Below are 19,870 nucleotides of genomic sequence, written 5' to 3' on the forward strand. Positions count from 1 at the left end.
AGCCACGGGCGAGGCCCCCGCCGGGCGAACCGTACCTGCCGCTGCCCCAGTTCCCTCCAGCCTCTATCCCCCCCGGTCTCTACACTCTCCTGGGCCACGACGACTGAACCCCCCCCCCCCCTTCCCTTTAGTACAAATTTTACCCCCCAATAAAGATTTCTTGATTTTATCTTTATCTCTTGTCCCGGGTATGTTGTGTTCCCTGGTGCAGAACCGTCATAGTGGGCCTTGAGCGCCCTCCCTTGGTCACATGCGGGCCAGAGGCGAGCTAAACTAATGACGACAGTGCTGCAATGTTGGAGGTCAGTAAACATTGGTCATAGTGTTATCCAATTGCGACGAAGTCCGGAATCATTCAGAGTAAACATTGGTCTAGTCTTGCGTGCAGTGAGATTTTCAAATGCATGCTTGGTGCCGCCCCTCGAGTTGGGCCATTACATTGTTTGTGGCCAGACCTGGATTTTCCAGGCTAAGGGATAACACAGTTATGTGTAGTGTTGAAAACAACACAACTTGTGTCGTTTTTAACACATCTCTATGTCCAGATAGGGACAACACAGTTTGTGTTGTTTCCAACACATTCATTTTAAGAGTGTAGGCCTGTCAAATGTTTCAAGGATCAGCAAATGAACTCTGTCATTTCAAGAACGAGCCACACATAGATAGATGGATAGATAGATAGATAGATAGATACTTAGTGTATACTGTACATGTATGTATATATATATATATATATAGTGTATAAATGTATACATGTATTGCATTTGAAGCATACACAATTAATGAGTCATACACATTTAATTTGAAACATATACAATACTATATTCTGCATTAATTACTTAATACATTAGTGTGTCATCCATACCAGTAAAGAAAAGATCTAAACAAACATTGAAAATGATAGGGTATCTCATGGACAAAGGTTAAAAGTTCACCATGGGTAGTGAAACTGTTGACACTGTGACCTTGTGTTATATGATTTCACTTCTGTCCAGGCAACAGCTGTTCATTGTCTTCCCACAAGATGGAAAGTTGAAAACCACAATGCTATGAGATATTAGAATTTAGTTATGAAAGCGTCAGCAAATATACAGTTGAAAGAGACATGAGAGACAGGAGTAGCTATACTCTTTAGAATATTTATAGAATTTATAACCATCAGAAACACAATGAAGCCATCTAGGATTTCAAAATAATGATGTTTACCGGTATTTTTTTTAAAAAATTCAACAAACCCTTTATAAAGCTGCTACTTACAAGCTGTAAACCTGTTACAGTGATCAGGTATTGGGGCAGCCGTGGCCTACTGGTTAGGGCTTTGGGTTTATAACTGAAGGGTTGCTGGCTCGATCCCTGACTAGTAGTAAAAATGTGGATGGGGGAAGTGGTTGAGCACTGCTCTCCCATGACCACATCCACGGCTGAAGTGCCCTTGAGCAAAGCACCTAGCCCCTCACTGCTCTCCGAGCGCCGGGTTAGTGTGTGCTTCACCTCACTGTGTGTTCACTGTGTGCTCTGTCTGTGTGTTTACTAATAAAATGCAGACCAAATTCCTTGTATACGCAAGTACTTGGCCTAGAAACCTGATTTACATTTCATTTACAGTTACGTTAGGGCATGGCTCGTGTGTGATCACAATCTTGGAGAAGGCGCTCCACACAGCAGGGTTGTCTGTGCACACTGCCCCCCCGCCTCTGCTCTCCTGACTAACTTCTCTGTTCATGTCGGCGATGCAGGTCCACGGCCTGGAGGAGTTCACTGTCACGCTCCACTTGGAGTGGTCCGAGTTGACGTTGAAGGGCATGGTGGTAGGAAGCTTCACTTCCTTCACGTTGTACACTTTGTTAAGGACAACACAGTTGGATTCCAGCAGTTCACGAAGTTTACCCCAGCTCTTCACGTAGAAGTCACCTCCCATGTGTTCATCAAGCACAGCAGAGAACAGATCTGCCAGAAGAAATGTCTTTTGTAATCACAATACTATTTCAATGATTAGATGTGGATATGCATGTATGCATGTGTATACAGTAGCAGAATATATACTGTAGTTACCAAACCATAATCAAAGTCATCTTAAAAAGTAGTGCTAATGAATCATACATACCATCTTGGAGTCTGCCGCATTTGGCATAGCTGACAAACTTGTGTCCTGACCGTGTTGTCATGTTGAGCTGTCGATGAAATGGTGCTTTTTTGGAATGGTCCCCTTTACTGGCCACAAACTTGAGGTCATTGAAAAAGGAGTTGGGGATGTGGGAGTTAAATGAATATACGTGAATGTACTCGAGCTGGATTGCTGTGGAAGCAGACGACACAGGGCAGTTTGCAAAAGATTCACAAATAATTTTACTAATTACTAAAATAATTACAAATTTTACCATGACATGATGACAGATATAATAGCAGCATAAAAATGCATGTTTCTGGTTCACCCCGAAGATCAAAATAGTTATAAAAAGTTGTTTTTTTAAAACCTTACCAATGTCTCTGAAAGCAGAGTAGTTGTATGTTCCACAGATAAAGGTTTGTCCATTGAGTGTGCCTCTGTTGGGCCAGAAATATTCTATGTCAACTCCGGGGAAATTCGGGAAACTGTGTGACAACCAAATGCCAGTATGTTTGTCCAGCAGAACAACACCTGTGCAACAAAAATAGAGATCTCAGCAAGCAGTATACAGATTGACTCAGTCTCAGACTAACATTACTAGATTTTATTAGCATGTGCCCAATGTACTGTGGCAACTCATGGCCTTTGATGCTTCTAGCATCTCATTCCCAACTTATGCTGTTTGTTACCTTTGCTGTGTCCATAAGAAGAGGACACAGCAGTGCACTGGTGGTTGATCATTGTACAGTATGTATCCAAAAGTGTCAGTCTGTTCAGAACCACAGAAGGCAAATCAGCAATCAGTGAAATCTCACAAAAATGTAAACAAAACAAAACAAAACAAAACTGTGTCATTGTTATCAAATAAAGGCTTTAGTGTTTGAGCCACGGCACTTTGTTTATCACCAATGATGTACTTTCCTGGGACCCAGCCATTGGTAGTCTCATCCATGTAGAGATATTTCAGTCCATTTCCGCTAATGATTTGGGGTTGCTTGTATAAAATGTACCTAAGCAAACATGCAATGAGTATGTTATACAATGCCCTCCAACATTATTGGCACCCCTGATAAAGTTGACTAAAAAAACAGGTATAAAAATAATCTGTTAGTGGTTTATTGTAATCACAATAAAAACAATGAGGAACAATCCAATCTTGAATGTAGGACAATCTTCTTCAATCTATTCATGTTTTATTACTACATGCTGTATATATTTTGTTTCTATACATATGAATTCGGAGCATTGTAATGATGAGATAACATGTCAGTGTATATTGTGTTTATGTTATAATGATTCATTATTACTTTCTGTATTTTACTACAGAACCACACAACCAAATATATTGCACAACTTGAGTAAAAGAAGAGATTATTTGGAACGGGTGGTGCTTATCTCCTTCATGTTAGTAGACATTACCCAGTTCTGACTGATTGGCTGTAGTGTTTCATCCACATCCGGACCTCATATAATAGGTCCTTACATTGATTTTTTCTCTTTCACTGCATTTATGTAGAGGTCTCTAAATGGATAAGATTTGTCCTTACCAGTCAACGGCTTGTCCATGCTCATTCCGACAGGAAATAGACTGGGCTGTGCCACCACCCACAGTTAACAAAATGCCAAGAAAGATCCAGTTCATGTTGCCCTGTATTGACAAATCACATTTTGTATTGTGTCCAGCTGTGTTGCACTTATACCAAACAACAGTTATATGTCTGTTATATGTTGATGGTCATTGGTGAAGAAAATACTAAATCATTTCTAAATGCTAGTAGTTTACCAGTTTTGTGGTCTGAGCTTTGTTTTGAAAGGATTTCAACATCTACCTTACAATCCTTGTGACTTTTAATCAAACCATCATTATTTACTTATTGCCTATCTGTAGAAGCCAAATTGAGTTTTGAGTTGATTTTCATTGTTTTTTGAGAAACAGTCTTTTGACCGTATCGTGCCGTACTGTGCTGTGTGGGCCGTGATGTGTAGACTGTGGTGCTACCAAGAGACTGCCTTAATTTAATTGTTTGTTTCAGGAAATATGCTCTACATCTAAGGGCACTCCTACTCTCACTAGGCCTCCGGTTAGGTTATACCAGTTATACAGGCTAATACATTTAAAAGAATACGCAATATACGTATGTATGACCATGTACTAGCCCACTATAGCTTACGTTAGCATGACTTGCATTTTAGAGAAAAAAGGTAGAATGTAATGTAATTAAACACAATCTAAATTGCAGATCAATGAAAAGAGATTACTTGAAATTATGATAAGAGGTAGATCTAAAGAGAGCTGGGTATGTTATTCCAGTCTAAAGGGGCTTTACATTTAAAAGCACGTCGCCCAATTTCCTTAGATATGTTGGGAACATAAAATAAAAGATGCTCAGTATGTCTTAAACTATTTGATGACCTGTATGGAATTAGATAGATACAATTTGAACTTCATAATAACTGATGTAGTTGTAATGCTTAACACTAAAGTTTTCTGTCAAACTGTTTTTGTCCAATCCAACACATTTTCCATAAATATCCTATAAAAAATATATTATATGATGATGCAGCTTACTTAACCAGTCTTACTCAATGATGAGCCATGATTGCCATGATTGCCATGATTGATTTTTTATCCTTCAGTAAACATAAATTAAACAAAAAACATAGCTAAATAATTGTATCAGATGAAATCATATACTATCATCAACTAGTTTCACTTACCAGATTGCAATTATGGCCCATGACATATCGCATTTCACTCAAAGTGGAAGTATAGCCAGAGATTTTCTAATGAGTAGACACGGCACTCAAAAAATCCTCCATAGAAATTAATGGGGTTAGTTTGTAGCGCCAATATGGCAGTTATCTACACATATCCTGCCCCTTCCGCGGCAAAAAAGTCGACATGTGAATACATCGTGCCAATCATGTATTGTGTTGTGAATACATCGTCCAGGCACTTCTCTTCTGTCCAGGCAACAGCTGTTCATTGTCTTCCCACAAGATGGAAAGTTGAAAACCACAATGTTATGAGATATTAGAATTTAGTTATGAAAACGTCGGCCAACATACAGTTAAAAGAGACAGGAGAGACAGGAGTGGCTCAACCTTCTTTAGAACATGAGAATTTATAACCATCAGAAACACAATGAAGCCATGTAGGATTTCAAAATAATTATGTTTTATTTTGAAAATTCAACACACCCTTTACAAAGCTGCTACTTGGCTGTAAATCTGTTACAGTGATCAGTTAGGGCATGGCTCGTAGACCTGTTACAGTGATCAGTTAGGGCATGGCTCATAGCTGAACACGATGCTAGAGAAGGCGCTCCACACAGCAGGGTTGTCTGTGCACACTGCCCCCCCGCCTCTGCTCTCCTGACTAACTTCTCGGTTCATGTCGGCGATGCAGGTCCACGGCCTGGAGGACTCGTCCACCGTCACGCTCCACTTTGAGTGGTCCACGGTGACGCTGAAGGGCTCGGTGGTCGGAAGCTGCACTTGCTCCACGTTGTACACGATGTTAGGGACGGAACAGTTGGAAGGCAGTGGGTGGCGAAGTCTACCCCAGCTCTTGGCGTAGAAGTCACCCCCCATGTGTTTATCAAGCACAGCAGAGAACAGATCTGCCAGAAGAAATCTCTATATTAGATGTTGTAATCACATATCAATTATAAGATGTGGATTTGTTTGTTTGTATGTAAGTATGTATGTGTATGTATGATTGATAAATGATAACACTTTAAATGTTGTATAGTTACCTTACACTTGGCAAACCATAATCAGTAGAGCTTATGAATCATACATACCATCATGGAGTCTGCCATATTTGGCATAGCTGACAAACTTGTGTCCTGCTAGGGTCGTCATGTCGAGCTGTCGATAGTAGGGCGCCTCTTTGGGATAGCAGCCTTTATTGGCCACACACTGGAGCTCAGGGTAGAAGGACTCAGGGATGTGGGAGTTAAACGGATTCACATGAATGTACTCGAGCTGGATTGCTGTGGAGGCAGTTTGCAAAAGATTCACAAAAAACTTTTACTAACCGTGACAGCAATGAGAGAAGCATAAAGACATATGTTTCTGGTTAAGACCCCAAATATCCAGATATCATCATCATCATCATCATCATCATCGACAACAACTTTATTGCCAAGCTCAGGGTCCATTCAGAAGACACAGACAACACAGACATGACCTACAACATTGAAAAGAAAAAGAAAAAAGAGAAGAAAAAATAAAACTTTTTTAAAAACGTACCAATGTCCTTGAAAGTAGAGTATTTGTATGTTCCACAGATAAAGGATTGTCCGTTGTGGTAGCCGCTCTGTGGCCAGAAAGAGTTGATGTCAACTCCGGGGAAATCCGGGGTACTGTGTGACAACCAAATGCCAGTATGTTTGTCAAGCAGAACAACACCTGTGCAACAAAAATGGAGATCTCAGCAAGCAGTATAAAGATTGACTCTATTTGAACACTAGATTTTATTAGCATGGGAGAGCGCCGTGAAGCAACTGATGGCCTACAGTAGCTTGCTGCGTGCTGCTAGCATCTCATTCTATCGGCTCATGCTGTGTGTGTCTGAGTTTATTACCTTTGCTGTGTCCATAAGAAGAGGAGGCTGTTCTGTAAGGCACTGGTGGTTGATCATTGTACAGTATGTATCCAAAAGTGTCAGTCTGTTCAGAACCACAGAAGGCAAATCAGCAATCAGTAAAATCTCACAAAAATGTAAACAAAACAAATCTTGTGCGTTGTACTTCTTCAAATGCACTGATGGTCTTACTTCTGTGTCGATGTTATCAAATAAAGGCTTTAGTGTTTGAGCCACAGCACTTTGTTTATCATCAATGGTGTACTGGCCTGGGACCCAGCCATTGGTGGTCTCATCCATGTAGAGATACCTCAGTCCATTTTTGCCATCGATGTTGGGTTGCTTGTATAAAATGTACCTAAAATACAGTAAACACACATGCAGTTATTGTGTCATATATTTATATTATGCATTTGGATGAGATTTGTCAGAACTTACCAGTCAACGGCTTGTCCTTGTTCATTCCGACAGGAAATAGATGTGGTGGCTGTGCAACCACCCACGGTTAACAGAATGCCAAGAAAGATCCAGATCATGTTGCCCTGTATGGAAAAATCACATTTTGCATTTTGTGTTCAGCTGCATTTCACTTGTACCAAACAACAACAGTCATATGCTTGTTATATTGTGCTGTTTATTAGTAAAGAAAATACTTAATATGTACTTTACCAGCAGTTCTTGTGGTCACAACATTCTCTTGAAAGGGTTCTGAGACAAATGCCTCATGCACCTTGGGACTTTTATAATCCCAAGAAAACTTCAAGTATCCAAGACAAGCAATCAAACCACCATAATTAACTTATTATCTGACGTACATGTCTCCTTATCACATTGTGATTAATTTAGAACATTCACTATGATTTTTAGGCAATGTGTAAATGACTTACTGTAGCAGCCAAATGATAGCAAGCGTATGTGTTGTTAGCTGTTAGGTATTCTTTTTCAAATCTTTCTGCTACGGAGTCTTTGACCCAGTCTTTGACCTAAACGACTGTTCACACCACGATAACTATAGCGATAATGGCAATCGGTTTATCGGTTTAGTTATCGTTCTTGGTGGGAATGGCCTTTAATTCTGATAGCACACTCAGACTTGTAACCTCAAAAAATCCTTGCTTATTCCGATTGAAGATAAACTGAAATAATTGCAATAAACATTGCAATGCAGACTTTATTTCATTAAAAACAAAATGGTAAATGTAGCTTAAAACTTACATATTGAATACTTCACAAATACTTTATTGTGAAATCCAGCACATCTAGCCTGGGAATACCCATACAAACCTTTGGCAAATTTGGGATTTGCTCTGCAGGTTCATCTGGCCAAAAGGCCATTGAAGCCCATTTCCAGTGTCCTTAAAACACGGACATGTAATACAATTGCTAATCCGGCATGGACGTGTATTTCTTTGGAAATGAATAAACTGCATTTAAAACCTTCGTTTACAAGACTTCTGAAACGATTTGTTAAGAGTTTACTGTACCAATTTAAGTTTAATTTTACTGCTAGTTATGCCCCTGCTGGAAGTCGTAAGTCAGTGAACCTTTTCACTCCCAATTGTACAATTGTGAAGGTCTGGGTGTTCCCAGGCTATACAGTACATCTTGAGCCCTAATTTAAAAAGTGGGAAAAGTGCAAGGTCAGTCAACAGGCAAAGTTCTCCACAAGCTAAGCTGGCCAAAGCTGACTTGTTATCAATGTTTACATTGATAACAAGCCAATGTAACATTGTAACATTACAATGTTTAGGTAACCCTCCTGTTGTGTTTATTTTATGTTCACTGGTTTTGTGTTCCCAGTCAAAAAATGACCGCTGCATTAAGACTTGTTACAAATCCATAGTAACACATATAGAGTCATTTAATGTTGTGATAGACCTTTGTATCAACGTATGTTCTATTGGATATTACCAGTTTTGAACTTCCATTTGCTATTTATGGCCTGCAAACCTCATTGACCTGAGCTCATGCAAGTCAGAAAGGGAAAGATTCTATTGGAGAAAGGTTCCATGGGGGCTGGCATAGAAGCAAAAAGGCGGAGTGAAGGGGGGGGGGGGGGTTGTGTGAATGTGTGAATGTACAGAAGCACAGATACAGTCCATCTGATCAACAAGTATGTTCCTGGACTCAATTTTATACACTGACCATTTTCTCACCCATCATTCATTTCTAATAATGGCCGGTCATTTTTGACTGGGAACACAAGTTTAAAAAAACACCCAAATTCTCATGAAGATGATAAAAATTTGCTTTGTGTGTTCAGATGCCCTGTGTTAACAGCATGGAGCCTCATGATAGTCAGAATAAATTAACAACTTTTTTGAGAGAAAAAGAATTGTCAATCGGACAAATTTGGCCACAAACACATAAGGAGGGTTAAGGTCTGGCTCATGGTGTTTAATAAGCAACTTGATTTTGCTTAGTTATTGATTTAGCTTTAGTTAGACTCAAGACTTCGCACTTTGCCCATCTTTCTGTAAAAGGACTGACCATTTGCTATATCTCAATGACAAACAGAGGGGTATTTCACAAAAGCTAAATAGTGGATTAAGACAAGATTTGTTGGTAATCCTGACTGAATTTAGCCTTGGTTTCACAAAAGCAAAGACATACAAAGACACTGTGGGAAATGATTCTGTGCGGCTATAGCCTGGTCCCAATCAGGCTAATACCCAAGCTTAGTTAATAAATTCTGCTGTCTTATTGGTTCAACCTGATATGACCTAAGGACTTTATTCCATGCACCTATGTATAGCCTAATATTTGATATTTTTATTTGCTCGCAAAACACCATAGATACGCTTGCAACTTGCTGTTTTACAAAACTGTCTGTTTCCCCATTCAAAAATATACTTCCTTGTTAGTATCAATCAAAAGCTGTTGCTCACTTGCTGTGAACGAGGCTATTTTCTGCATCTTTTTTATTCCAGCCATGAGTTCTTTTGAGGAAAGCTTAGAATGCATATGTATCCCGAATTAGGCCTACTTACACTTAGCTTGACCTAGTCACTCCCACTCATCCTGGCTTGGCGTTCATGAAACATGTTGAGCTAGATTGACCAGACAACGCTAGATCAAGGATCGCTTTATCTGTTATCTTGAATTTTCTACTTCTGCTTTTGTGAAATACCCCTATAAGGAAGGGACTTCTTTTAGTTGTTGTTGTTGTTGTTGTCATCGTTGTTGTGGCTGTTGTGGTATATTGAGCACTGGTATGGTGTTTGTGGTGCACCCTGATGTGTTAATTACTACATCTTGTGTGGCTGTGTTTTTGGAGTGGTACTTGTTGGTGTCTCTGTTAGTAACATCTCCCAACCCATCATGAGTGTGGAGGGGGTGGGTCTGGGATGCCAGACACCACTGTTGAGAACTCTGGCGGGGTTATGTACGTAGCCATACTCATCCATTCTAGTCAGAATATGAGTCTGATACTGCTCCATTGGGACGTAATTATGGGGCGTGTTTCAACCGATACGGGGGGGAATGCCTCTGCACTTGGATAGACCTAACCAATCAGAGCAACGAAATAACTTACTGTGAGATGTAGGATTGGTTTCTGGACTTTTGTAAAAGTTATTGTGCCGTCAATATCTCCTACAACACTCATTAGTGAAATCTAAGAGATACCTAGTAGGGTAGGCTATTAGGAAAAAACTGATATCCTGATATCCTATATCCCCTCTGTTTTTAAAAATAATTCTGTTGAACACTGATATGCTACAAACATGTTATAAACAGCTGGGAAAGGCTGTCGCAAATCCCTCGAACAGGTGGTCAATCAGAGATTTCAAACAAACGAGAGACAACATGTCACAATGCAACACGCTGTTTTCCCTTGATTAAAGTGAAACCATGAGTTTTCCCACATCTCAACTTTGGCCAAAGTTTTCAGAAATAATCGTTTTTAGTGATAAAAACATTGAAATAGAAGCCATCTGTCTCCTTCTAGCCACAGCGTTTTTGTTGCAAACATAATCAACCTAAGCATGCTCAGATGACGTGATAGATGAGGTGCTGTTGCTCACCTGTCCATAATCGTAAAGCCTGATTTGATTGGTCCGCCAGATTGTAGGCGAGCATAGTTTCCACTATCCGTATCCGTTAGCACTTTCCGACCTCAAATGTTGTGGGCGGGACTAAGTTCGGCTGGCGCCCAGGCTAGGGGTTATGGGCTTAATTCTATAAAGCACAGATGAAGGAAGGTGCCTGCTTGATAAGTGAGATGTTCACAAAGATTGCTCTGTTGGTGATGTTTTTTCTGTTCTGTTTCTTCAGTGAGGCATTCAGGTTACTGGTAGCGCAGGTTGTGCTGCGAAGGAGACGGATCTCGGGTATAGCATGTGGCACATTTGCGACTGCCACAAGCCAATTGTCTATTGTTTTTGTATGCCGTGTCTTGTTGTGTAAGTAAGAGAGGCTTGGTTGCTGATTGGCCTCTGTGGCAGTGCATGTTGTACCATAAAGGAAATCCCGGGTACAACATGGAGCGTGTTTACAACTAAGCGAATTGTGCATTGTCGTTGAATCGTGCGCCATGCTGCGTAATGTAGGCTTGTAGTCCAGGCAAACTAAGGTCTGACCCAAAACTACTACTTGCAACAGAATTTATTTTCACATTTTTATATTTAAATTTGTGATCTAAACACCATGAAAATCCAGTTGGAAATATGCCTAAATGAGGGTTGTTTGTAATTAGAATCTTGCATTGTTGAGGAACATATTTTCAAAGAGTTAGTGAATTTATTGGGCTCAAAATGTATTTTAAAATAGAACATCAAATACCCTAATTTTAAGTCAAAATAAACTACAAAATACATTAGCCACACCATGTATCAAAATAAAATACTGTATTTTTGTATTTTGAAAGTACCAGAAATAATGGAGCATGATATCACTTCCCATATCTGTCTAATCTATTCCTTCACAATGACTCTGTTGAATAAGTGGACAGTGTTTGAGAGCAACAGCTTTTCTCTGCCTACGAGACATGGCATAAACTGCAAACAGTCAGCAGATCAACTATGCTGACCTGCCTGTTACATCTAGTCTAAATACTGTGTCAGAGAGATGCACTCAAACAGTTACAAATGAATGTCAAGCGGTACAATGTGAAGACTCATAACCGGTTCCATGTGTTCCGATTGAATGACTAAAGTTCTCAAGAAACTTGAGGTTAGTGCAGCACAAGCAGAGTTTGGTGAGTTTGCAGTGATGTCATTTTTTGATGGAATATCATGGCAATAGAGCCAACAACATTAGTACAACATTGGCAAGTGCGCAGTGACAAGAACAGAGATCATCACTTGGTGATACACAGTGGCCGGTGGTTTGCATGTCTGGCAGTTGCACAAGCATTCGGACAAGCACATTCAGGACGGGTCAAAGAAGGTAGCTCTCTGGCTCAAAGTAAAGAAAGCTCAAGTCACAACTGAACTTGTTAAGTGGTACAAACTAACCACCAAACTTACTGAGAGCCATCGAATGTGGGTTTAAAGCAACCCAATGCAGTTCTATTACCTAAAAATAACGGCTTTAAACTCATGGTACACTGACAGAGAATGAAGGACAATCAATCAAGACAAGGTTGCTAGGTTATGGGGATGCTGGCGTGACATGCCGCTCCGTCTGGCATCATGTTTTTGTTTGTTTTTATGTAATGTTCGTAATTGGGGTCCAAGCAGCAAAGCTGCGAGCCCCATAGTGATTCTACCTTTTCTTATTATTATTACACACTTTCTGCTGTCATTGAAGTCTATGGCAGCCCATAGAACCGTACAGTAAAAAGTTGTGAAATTTGGCACATTGATTCGGGACAGTATAAAAATGAATTTGAGCAAGTTTTATGCCTGAACCACAGACAGTCTAGCGCCACCAATGGGTCAAAGTTGACATTGCATCCATGCAATTAACTTTTGAACCGTATGCCCGATTTTGAATATCGTAACATCTTTGGAAGTCTTGGATGAGGCCGAACTCAACGCACCCCATGACGTCAATTTCCGTCATGTTGGATCTTCCGCCATATTGTATTTCATCAAAAACACTTAAAAGGCATCAAAGTTCACAAAGTTTGTCCGATTTTCACGAAACTTGGTGCAGATTATCTTCAAACCAAGCCTCAAAAAAGTTATTCCTTTTTGTCTTCAAATCTAAAACCGTTTGCCCGTAACAGCCAATTAAAATTGTCAGCAAAGCCACCAAACAGGAAGTGAAGTGATATCTCAGCTATGATTTCACGTATCAAAACCAAACTAGGTATGGGCTCAGGACCCAATCAGGAGGACGCTCAAGAAATGTGGTTAATTTTGACCACTATGTGGTGCTATAATCACAGGAAGTGGGCTCATATTTCAGCAACGCTTTCACGTATCGAACCCAAACTTGGCTCATTGACTCAGGACCACATCCTGAGGACATACAATAATTTTAGCGACGTTTGACCACTAGGGGTGCTATAATTTGCAACACTTTCTCGTATCGACACCAAACTTGGTACCTGGACTCGGGACCACATCCTGAATAAGGACAATACATTTTGTGACCTTTGACCACTAGGGGCGCTATAATTAGCAAAACTTTCTCGTATCGACACCAAACTAGGTACATGGACTCGGGAACACATCCGGAAGACGCACATTATATTTAGTGAGCTTTGACCACTAGAGGCACTATAATTATCAACACTTTCTCGTATCGACACCAAACTTGGTATGTGGACTCGTGACTACAACCTGAGGACGCACAATACATTTGGTGATGTTTGAGGTATGCGTATGTGTGGGGGGCTATTGGGGTGTGTGGGAGAGGAGGTTTATCTGTGTATATGTGTGTGTGTGGGATGGGGGGTTAATTGGGTGTCTGTATAATGTAACAACATTGGGTTGCCATGACAACTCCTGCTCAACTGCTTGGCCCCCACATTGCTGCTTGCAGCTATATTTTTATGTAATGTTCTGTTAATTTTTTGTATTTATTTTTCTAGTTAAATGAAATCACTCTTTATTTATGCTATTTTCGATCGTTTTTGTGTTATTCTTAGTCCTTTTTTCTGATTAACAAACTACCGTTAGGTGCCTGGAGTCTGGATTGAGTGCTAAGGAACTCTGATGACAGCGTCAACCATGAAACAACAAACAACAAACGGTCGCTGTCTAGGACCACCGAGCTGATAATCGGCAGGGTTGCCCATCACAAATTCGGACTGTCTTGTTCTTCCAGTGCTCTCCAGACTGTCAGTGAAGCACTCCGAGTTGGTCAGTTATAAAGAACTTTGTTGGCGTTGCATCGGTTGTGAAGACTCCATCATTGCATGCCCAGAATAATTGATATTGCACTGTGTAATCCTGTCCATCAGGTAGGATCATGACCCTTTCAGTTGGTTTTTAACTAACTGGGTACTGTGTACTAAATGGGGTTATATGGGCATAGATATGGATGATACATGACACAACTTTTTGAGTAAAAGTTAAAGTTATCAAGAAACTGATGGTTAGTTCTCAAGAAACTGATGGTTAGTTCTCAAGAAACTGACGGTTAAAATTATTCTGAAGGAATTTGAGGTTGGTGAGTCTGTGTGTGTGTGTCAACCCAATGAAATACAAATGACAAAATACTATTTTTTATTATTTTAAATTAATACATGCATCATAAATACTGCCCAACATTTAATTGTTGCCACGACGACCATTAGGGTTTTCTGATAATGGTTTTATATCTGAAAATGTCCAGGGCTCCAAACTGTACAAGTTCACCAAGTTTCATGCCTTTATTAAAGAAGAATTTGGCCTAATTTTCACATATCCCCTGTACTATGAAAGTTCAGTAAAACTGCCAAAGGTGCAGCTTTTGGCCATTGACCTATGCACAAATAATTCCATTGACAATGTTCCACCACTTGGATTTTCATGGACTTTTGGTATGTGATATGGGAAGGTTTCATGAACTGAATATAACAAAAAACATTTCTGTTGCAATTAGTTTTGGGGTTGGGTGATTTTTTCTCACAGATTGCCTAGAGCTAGACTATTGATTCTTGGTTGTTGATCGGCCACTGTGGGAAATCCCACCCCAACCAGTAGCACAAAAACACAAATCTGTTCTCCAGCTCCTGCAAAAGGCCTTAGCATTTGAAGAACGAGTAGATGGCCTGGCGGAAGACCCTGTAGATGAGGGCATTCTGTGTGCAGATCAGTCCCCCATCCCTATAGGCCTGCCCCCTCTCGCGGTTCAGGTCACCCAGGCACACCCAGCGATCCCTCGGCTTGACGGAGACGCACCACTTGGAGTGGTCGATGTGAGAGTGGAAATAGAAAGGGCCAGGCAGTCGAACCCCGCTGACGTTTAGCACATGTCTGCGCAGGGAGCAGTTGGAGAAAAGCTCGTGCCCCTCTCTCTGCCAGCTTTCCACCAGGAGGTCTGTGTCCAGCAGCTGAGCAACCCAGGAAGCGTAAATGTCTGTGAGGAAGAGCACGGAGAGAGGATTACAGTTGTCTTATGTAAAAGCAGGGTTTCACTTCCCCAGAGAAATTTATGAACCTTAACTATGAGGAAACAAACCCAATGTGTCTCAATTTTGTGTGGTCTTTAGGCCTATAGGCCTGCATCCTGTTCATCAGATCAGATACACACCCAGTTGACAGAGCAATAGCACTTTGGGGGAGTGCTATTGTTCCTTTAGTACGATTCCTGTCCTTAGTTGGACAAAGGGGGATTCTGGAGAAGTACACCTCCTGTCGTTCTACAAAGAATAGACGGAACTGTCTCCTATTCTACCTTGTGTCTTTCATATATTTTTTTTCATTATTTTACATTCTCTTGTTTGTACTTTTAAAGCTATTATTTTTAACTATGGCCTGTTATGCTTTTAAGTATTATTAGTTTTTGCGTTTGTTTCTGTAAAACACATTGAATTACCCCAGTGTATGAAAAGCGCTATATGAATAAACTTGCCTTGACTCACCTTGCCAATCTTGTCATTCTAGTTTGCAACATTGTTTTACAGGGTGTTTTCTGTTTGAATTCAATTTATCTTGTTTCCGTAGTCAATACTATTACATATTATCATTTCATAACATGGACAGTTTTTTTTTTTGCTGGGATAAAAATCTCAGATTATTGACACATCTGTCAAAAGAGCGTGTATCCTGTTGCATAATTTGAGTCAACAATTACGCAAGTTACTTGTAATTCTCAATGTCAACAGTGCTCTCACATAAGAGAGGCAAGCACAACAGTTGTAAAACATTAGTCCCCTTTACATATCTCTTATCAAGACAGTAAATGTTTTCACCTACCATCAACAAAGAGGTGTGACTTGACGAAACTGAGAAAGCTCTCCCCTTTGGCCGATACCAGTTTCTTTACGCTCCTATCTCTGGGCAGACGAGGGTTGACCCTCAGGCAGAGCTGAGCTAGACGGGTCATTTCTGCCCACAGAGGAGCTGGCAGGGAGCAGTTGTAGACGTGAGGGTTGCTGTATGCCAGCTGCTCCGCTGGAAAGAACACAGGGTGCAGTTAGCATGCAGAATTTTTCTGTAGATTTCATGTAGATTTACACTTATTCATTTGGCAGATGTGTTTATCCAAAGTGACTTACAGCAATAGAATAACATGTAAGCTATTAACATTTAAGCATTTTAACAATTAATCTACAGAGCTACAGCAATAGAATACATTTTAGAATTAAACACTATTTACACAATTTAACACCAATAAACGACTATTGGTACAATATGTGACAGAATAAAACATCTTTGTTTTTGTTTGTGATAGTTAATTATTTTGTGATCAAAATATAAAGACACTTGTTTAGATGGTTTTGGTACAACACCATTTCAAAAAAAAGAAGGGATGCTGTGTAAAATAAAAATTTATTTACAAAAGGAGCATATAATATACCAAATGAAATATATCAAATTACAATATAACAATGTATGAAATGAAGCTGACAAATTGTACTATTTTATGAAAAATACACTCATTTTGAATTTGATGCCAGGAATAAGTCTCAAAGAAGGTTGGGACAGAGGTAACAAAAGGATAAAAAAGTTGAGTACTGCATATTCAACATCTCACAATTAATTAGGTAAACTGGATCATCACTCTGTGAAAACAACTGTGTAAATAATGTAACAATATAAGAATATGCTCTCTTCAACTAGCAACTGGTCTCCTCAGTTCCCAAATATGTACAGACTGCTGTTAGAGAAGAGGTGACAACACAAAAATGAACATATCAAAATGAACATATATTTTCCAAAAAACTATCTCTGTTTCAACAATTGATATGTTGTCTTTGCACAATTCTTAATTAAATATATGGTTTACACAGTGTAACGTTTTTAGAAACGGAGTTGTAGTTTCAGGTGTTACCTTACATATTGCATGAAATTGTTCATAGCTGTAGGTGACACAGAAAAGGACCTGTCCATAGAACATGCCAGTGGAGGGATAGTCAAAGCCCCTCTCAGGGAAAGGAGGGAAGTGGGGTATGGTGTGGGACAACCAGAACCCTTGGGACTTATCAAACATTACAACGCCTATGGAAATAAAGATGCAGACACGACACATGAACCATTACACAGTGCAGATCTATGTGGACATTGCCTCATAGTTGTTCTATAGGGATTTTTGTACCACAAAACAATGTATTACAAGGGGACAAAACACTTGTATTGTACACACTGAGACTGACATGAATGAGGCAGTGATGAAAGTTTCTCTCTGAAAGGAAACATTTGGGAGACATCGTTGTCCTGACACAGCAGCTCTTATCAGTGATGCTCTTTGTCCTGTCCCCACCTCCTAAAACCACACATGTATTGGACTGCTCTCTTTGTCACTCTAATCTCGGGGACTAAGGTCATGGGGAACAGAAGTGCCCCCATATGAGAGAGAATCGTCCATACAGAAAGTATACAGTGCGCTGCATACCTTTGGTGTGACCATGTTCCATGTCATAGGGCAGCTCTGGAGGAGCGTCATTGTAGAGCAAATAAGCTGAGCTGTTGGACTAGGCAAAAATAATAAATAATATGTGTAATACTCCATATATTATAATTTTAAACATATTTGAATGTATGTATCTATATGTTGGACTATAATCATGGCCCTATCCATATTATACGATCAGGCTGTCCTTTCCCTACCTTGTACCCTTTGCCCTGGTACAGCTGTCCAAGGGTATGCCCTGCAGCTCCATTGGTGCTGTTGACTTTGAACGTGCTCAGTTCCCAGTTCTTCATGGAACCATCCAAGTACATGTAGTCCAGGCCAGTTCCAGCATTACCCATAACGTATTTGGGTAATTTGTAGATAATGAACCTTTCAGAAGCAAAACAACATGGTGAGGAAGCAGAGTGCAATCTCAGTTACTGTAAGCATTTGATAGCACAATCACTGATACTGGTTTACTAGTACAATACTGAAAATATAATCCATCATGCCTACTGACACTGAGAACAAGTCATAACACTAGCCTTGAAAGTCACACGTGGAAAAAACTGTCCACTTCGACATTACCTACCAGTCAACAGGTTCATTCTTCTCATTCCTACATGAAATGTTGCTCTGGCCAGTAGATAGAACAGCCAAGACCAAACGTAAAAAGTGTAAAACTACAGTAAAGTAATGTAACATTTTAGAAGTCAACGATCAGTCATGAGAATGTGTTCAGACCAGACTGTATAAAATAGGTTCAGACATGCAATGCAAAAGCAGAAGTGGCCTGTTTTAGTTCTGTTTCCTGCTTTGGCAAACCTGAAGGCTGTTGCAGCTGTGTGATTCCCAATCTCAAACCACATCAAAGCATTCGGTTTATTTTATGAATTTGGGGAAAATCAACAGAAACTAAATAGATGAGAAGGGGAAATACATAAAACAAATGTCAGACTAATAATAACTGAACTGACACTTAAGGCTCTTTTTTCGTGGTCTAAAACACATGGTCACTAGTCAAAAGCTTTTAGTATGTTTTTAGTCCACATTGGGAGTGTTTTTCGTTATCAAATGTCGGGCAGATGGCGCAACAAGGCGTTCCTAGGTTTCTTAATCAGTTATGGGTGTGTTTTGGGCCGTAACATCATTTAAACCAATTAAAATTACATCTGTCATTCCCTTTAACAGCGAGCAGCGTAACTTCAAACAGCGCATCGGTATTTTGATAGTCAGCGGCACATTTGAAGGAATCTGCTTGCACGCAAGACCATATGGAACAGTTATTCCAATAAACCATGCTTTATTTGCACTTGTCCTTTATTTGAACTCATTGGCAAGGTAAAACTAACTTCACTGTGGTCTCATAGTCAACGACAAAACAGTTATACACAGTTACTTTCACTATTGATTGACAATAGGTTACCATTGAAAACATAGCCTGAAAAAAGCTACACTTACCCCAATAATGTTCGAATGACTGAATAAAAAACCTAAGGGCATTTATCAGAGGAGTTTCTGCTTACATCTCCCTGCAGAGGAGTTGCTGCTTACATCTTGTGACAGTGCGTCTTCAGCTGTGCTTCATATTTGCCTCTCGCCTAATCACTTTTATCTGTCATTACCAATTTGCAAATCATGGTGAATAACTACTCATTGTGAGATGTATTTCATAATCTTTATTCTAATTATGTTTCCCATTGTAATCATGTAATTTGTAATGTTTTGCATGGATGTGCACTATGCACGTTCGTGGATGAGAGAAGCAAACTGTTAATAATGCGCTCTTAAAATAACATACTGTAAACAACTCACCATGGATTTCTGACCAGGTTTGTCTTGGTCAGCGACATAATGCGTTTTAGGTGTATGATAGCAAGTTTTTAGACACTGCGCTAGACCCCTCCTTAACTGCCATACCCATTGGCACGTTGCTCAAAAAAAGAGCTGTGCAAAATAAGAATAATTTTGTGCTGGGATAATAATCTGCTTTTCGCCAGGTCGCAAAAATCGGGTCCTTATTGTTCCGATGACCTCACCTTGGCTGTGGCCAAGTCTGACACAAAAGACAGGTCTGACAGCTCTACCAGTATCAGTTGCATATGATACTTTTAAAATTATGTTTATAATTAATTTATATAATTAATTGCTCTATTTGACTTCACATTTTATTTGTATACTTCTGTTGATATGATTCTACCTCCTTTTTTGTCGTAATTCACTGTTGGACCCTAAGGCCA

At 39.9% G+C, this 19,870-nt stretch overlaps 3 protein-coding genes across 4 annotated transcripts; all 3 read right to left on the bottom strand.

Annotated features, from left to right (window-relative positions):
• Nucleotides 1–1,559: 1,559 nt before the first annotated feature.
• Nucleotides 1,560–2,031, bottom strand: LOC121677717 (deoxyribonuclease-2-alpha-like). Its single transcript, XM_042056622.1, has one exon. It carries the CDS (start codon nt 1,916–1,918, stop codon nt 1,589–1,591), a length of 330 nt encoding a protein of 109 aa, XP_041912556.1. The 5' UTR covers nt 1,919–2,031; the 3' UTR covers nt 1,560–1,588.
• Nucleotides 2,032–5,089: 3,058 nt separating this feature from the next.
• LOC121677716 (deoxyribonuclease-2-beta-like) lies at nt 5,090–9,835 on the bottom strand. The gene is made up of 7 exons (XM_042056620.1): nt 9,689–9,835; nt 7,137–7,240; nt 6,891–7,056; nt 6,699–6,783; nt 6,365–6,523; nt 5,914–6,105; nt 5,090–5,730 (listed from the first exon to the last, which is right to left on the bottom strand). The coding sequence occupies exons 2-7, from the start codon at nt 7,232–7,234 to the stop codon at nt 5,387–5,389; spliced, it is 1,044 nt and encodes a 347-aa protein (XP_041912554.1). The 5' UTR covers nt 7,235–7,240; nt 9,689–9,835; the 3' UTR covers nt 5,090–5,386.
• Nucleotides 9,836–14,300: 4,465 nt separating this feature from the next.
• Nucleotides 14,301–18,396, bottom strand: LOC121677864 (deoxyribonuclease-2-beta-like). Of its 2 annotated transcripts, XM_042056934.1 has the most exons (6): nt 18,223–18,396; nt 17,846–18,020; nt 17,631–17,709; nt 17,075–17,236; nt 15,992–16,189; nt 14,301–15,152 (listed from the first exon to the last, which is right to left on the bottom strand). In XM_042056934.1, the coding sequence occupies exons 1-6, from the start codon at nt 18,333–18,335 to the stop codon at nt 14,818–14,820; spliced, it is 1,062 nt and encodes a 353-aa protein (XP_041912868.1). In that variant the 5' UTR covers nt 18,336–18,396; the 3' UTR covers nt 14,301–14,817. The 2 variants fall into 2 exon arrangements, with proteins under 2 accessions (XP_041912868.1, XP_041912869.1); XM_042056935.1 differs by lacking the exon at nt 17,075–17,236 and having other exon boundaries at nt 18,223–18,386.
• Between the last annotated feature and the right edge of the window lie 1,474 nt (nt 18,397–19,870).

Source organism: Alosa sapidissima, chromosome 12 (genome assembly GCF_018492685.1).
Source record: "Alosa sapidissima isolate fAloSap1 chromosome 12, fAloSap1.pri, whole genome shotgun sequence".
NCBI lineage: Eukaryota > Metazoa > Chordata > Actinopteri > Clupeiformes > Clupeidae > Alosa > Alosa sapidissima.

Excerpts from the sequence above, each read along its gene's own strand:
- LOC121677717 (XM_042056622.1), bottom strand. The coding sequence starts at position 1,918 with ATGGGAGGTGACTTCTACGTGAAGAGCTGGGGTAAACTTCGTGAACTG.
- LOC121677716 (XM_042056620.1), bottom strand. The coding sequence starts at position 7,234 with ATGATCTGGATCTTTCTTGGCATTCTGTTAACCGTGGGTGGTTGCACA. Across the intron at positions 6,784-6,890 it reads TTGATAACATCGACACAGAA|ACTGACACTTTTGGATACAT; the intron begins GTAAGACCATCA and ends GGTTCTGAACAG. Across the intron at positions 6,106-6,364 it reads CTCTACTTTCAAGGACATTG|CAATCCAGCTCGAGTACATT; the intron begins GTACGTTTTTAA and ends CTGCCTCCACAG.
- LOC121677864 (XM_042056934.1), bottom strand. The coding sequence starts at position 18,335 with ATGTTACATTACTTTACTGTAGTTTTACACTTTTTACGTTTGGTCTTG. Across the intron at positions 18,021-18,222 it reads AAGAATGAACCTGTTGACTG|GTTCATTATCTACAAATTAC; the intron begins GTAGGTAATGTC and ends TGCTTCTGAAAG. Across the intron at positions 15,153-15,991 it reads GTCACACCTCTTTGTTGATG|ACATTTACGCTTCCTGGGTT; the intron begins GTAGGTGAAAAC and ends TCTTCCTCACAG.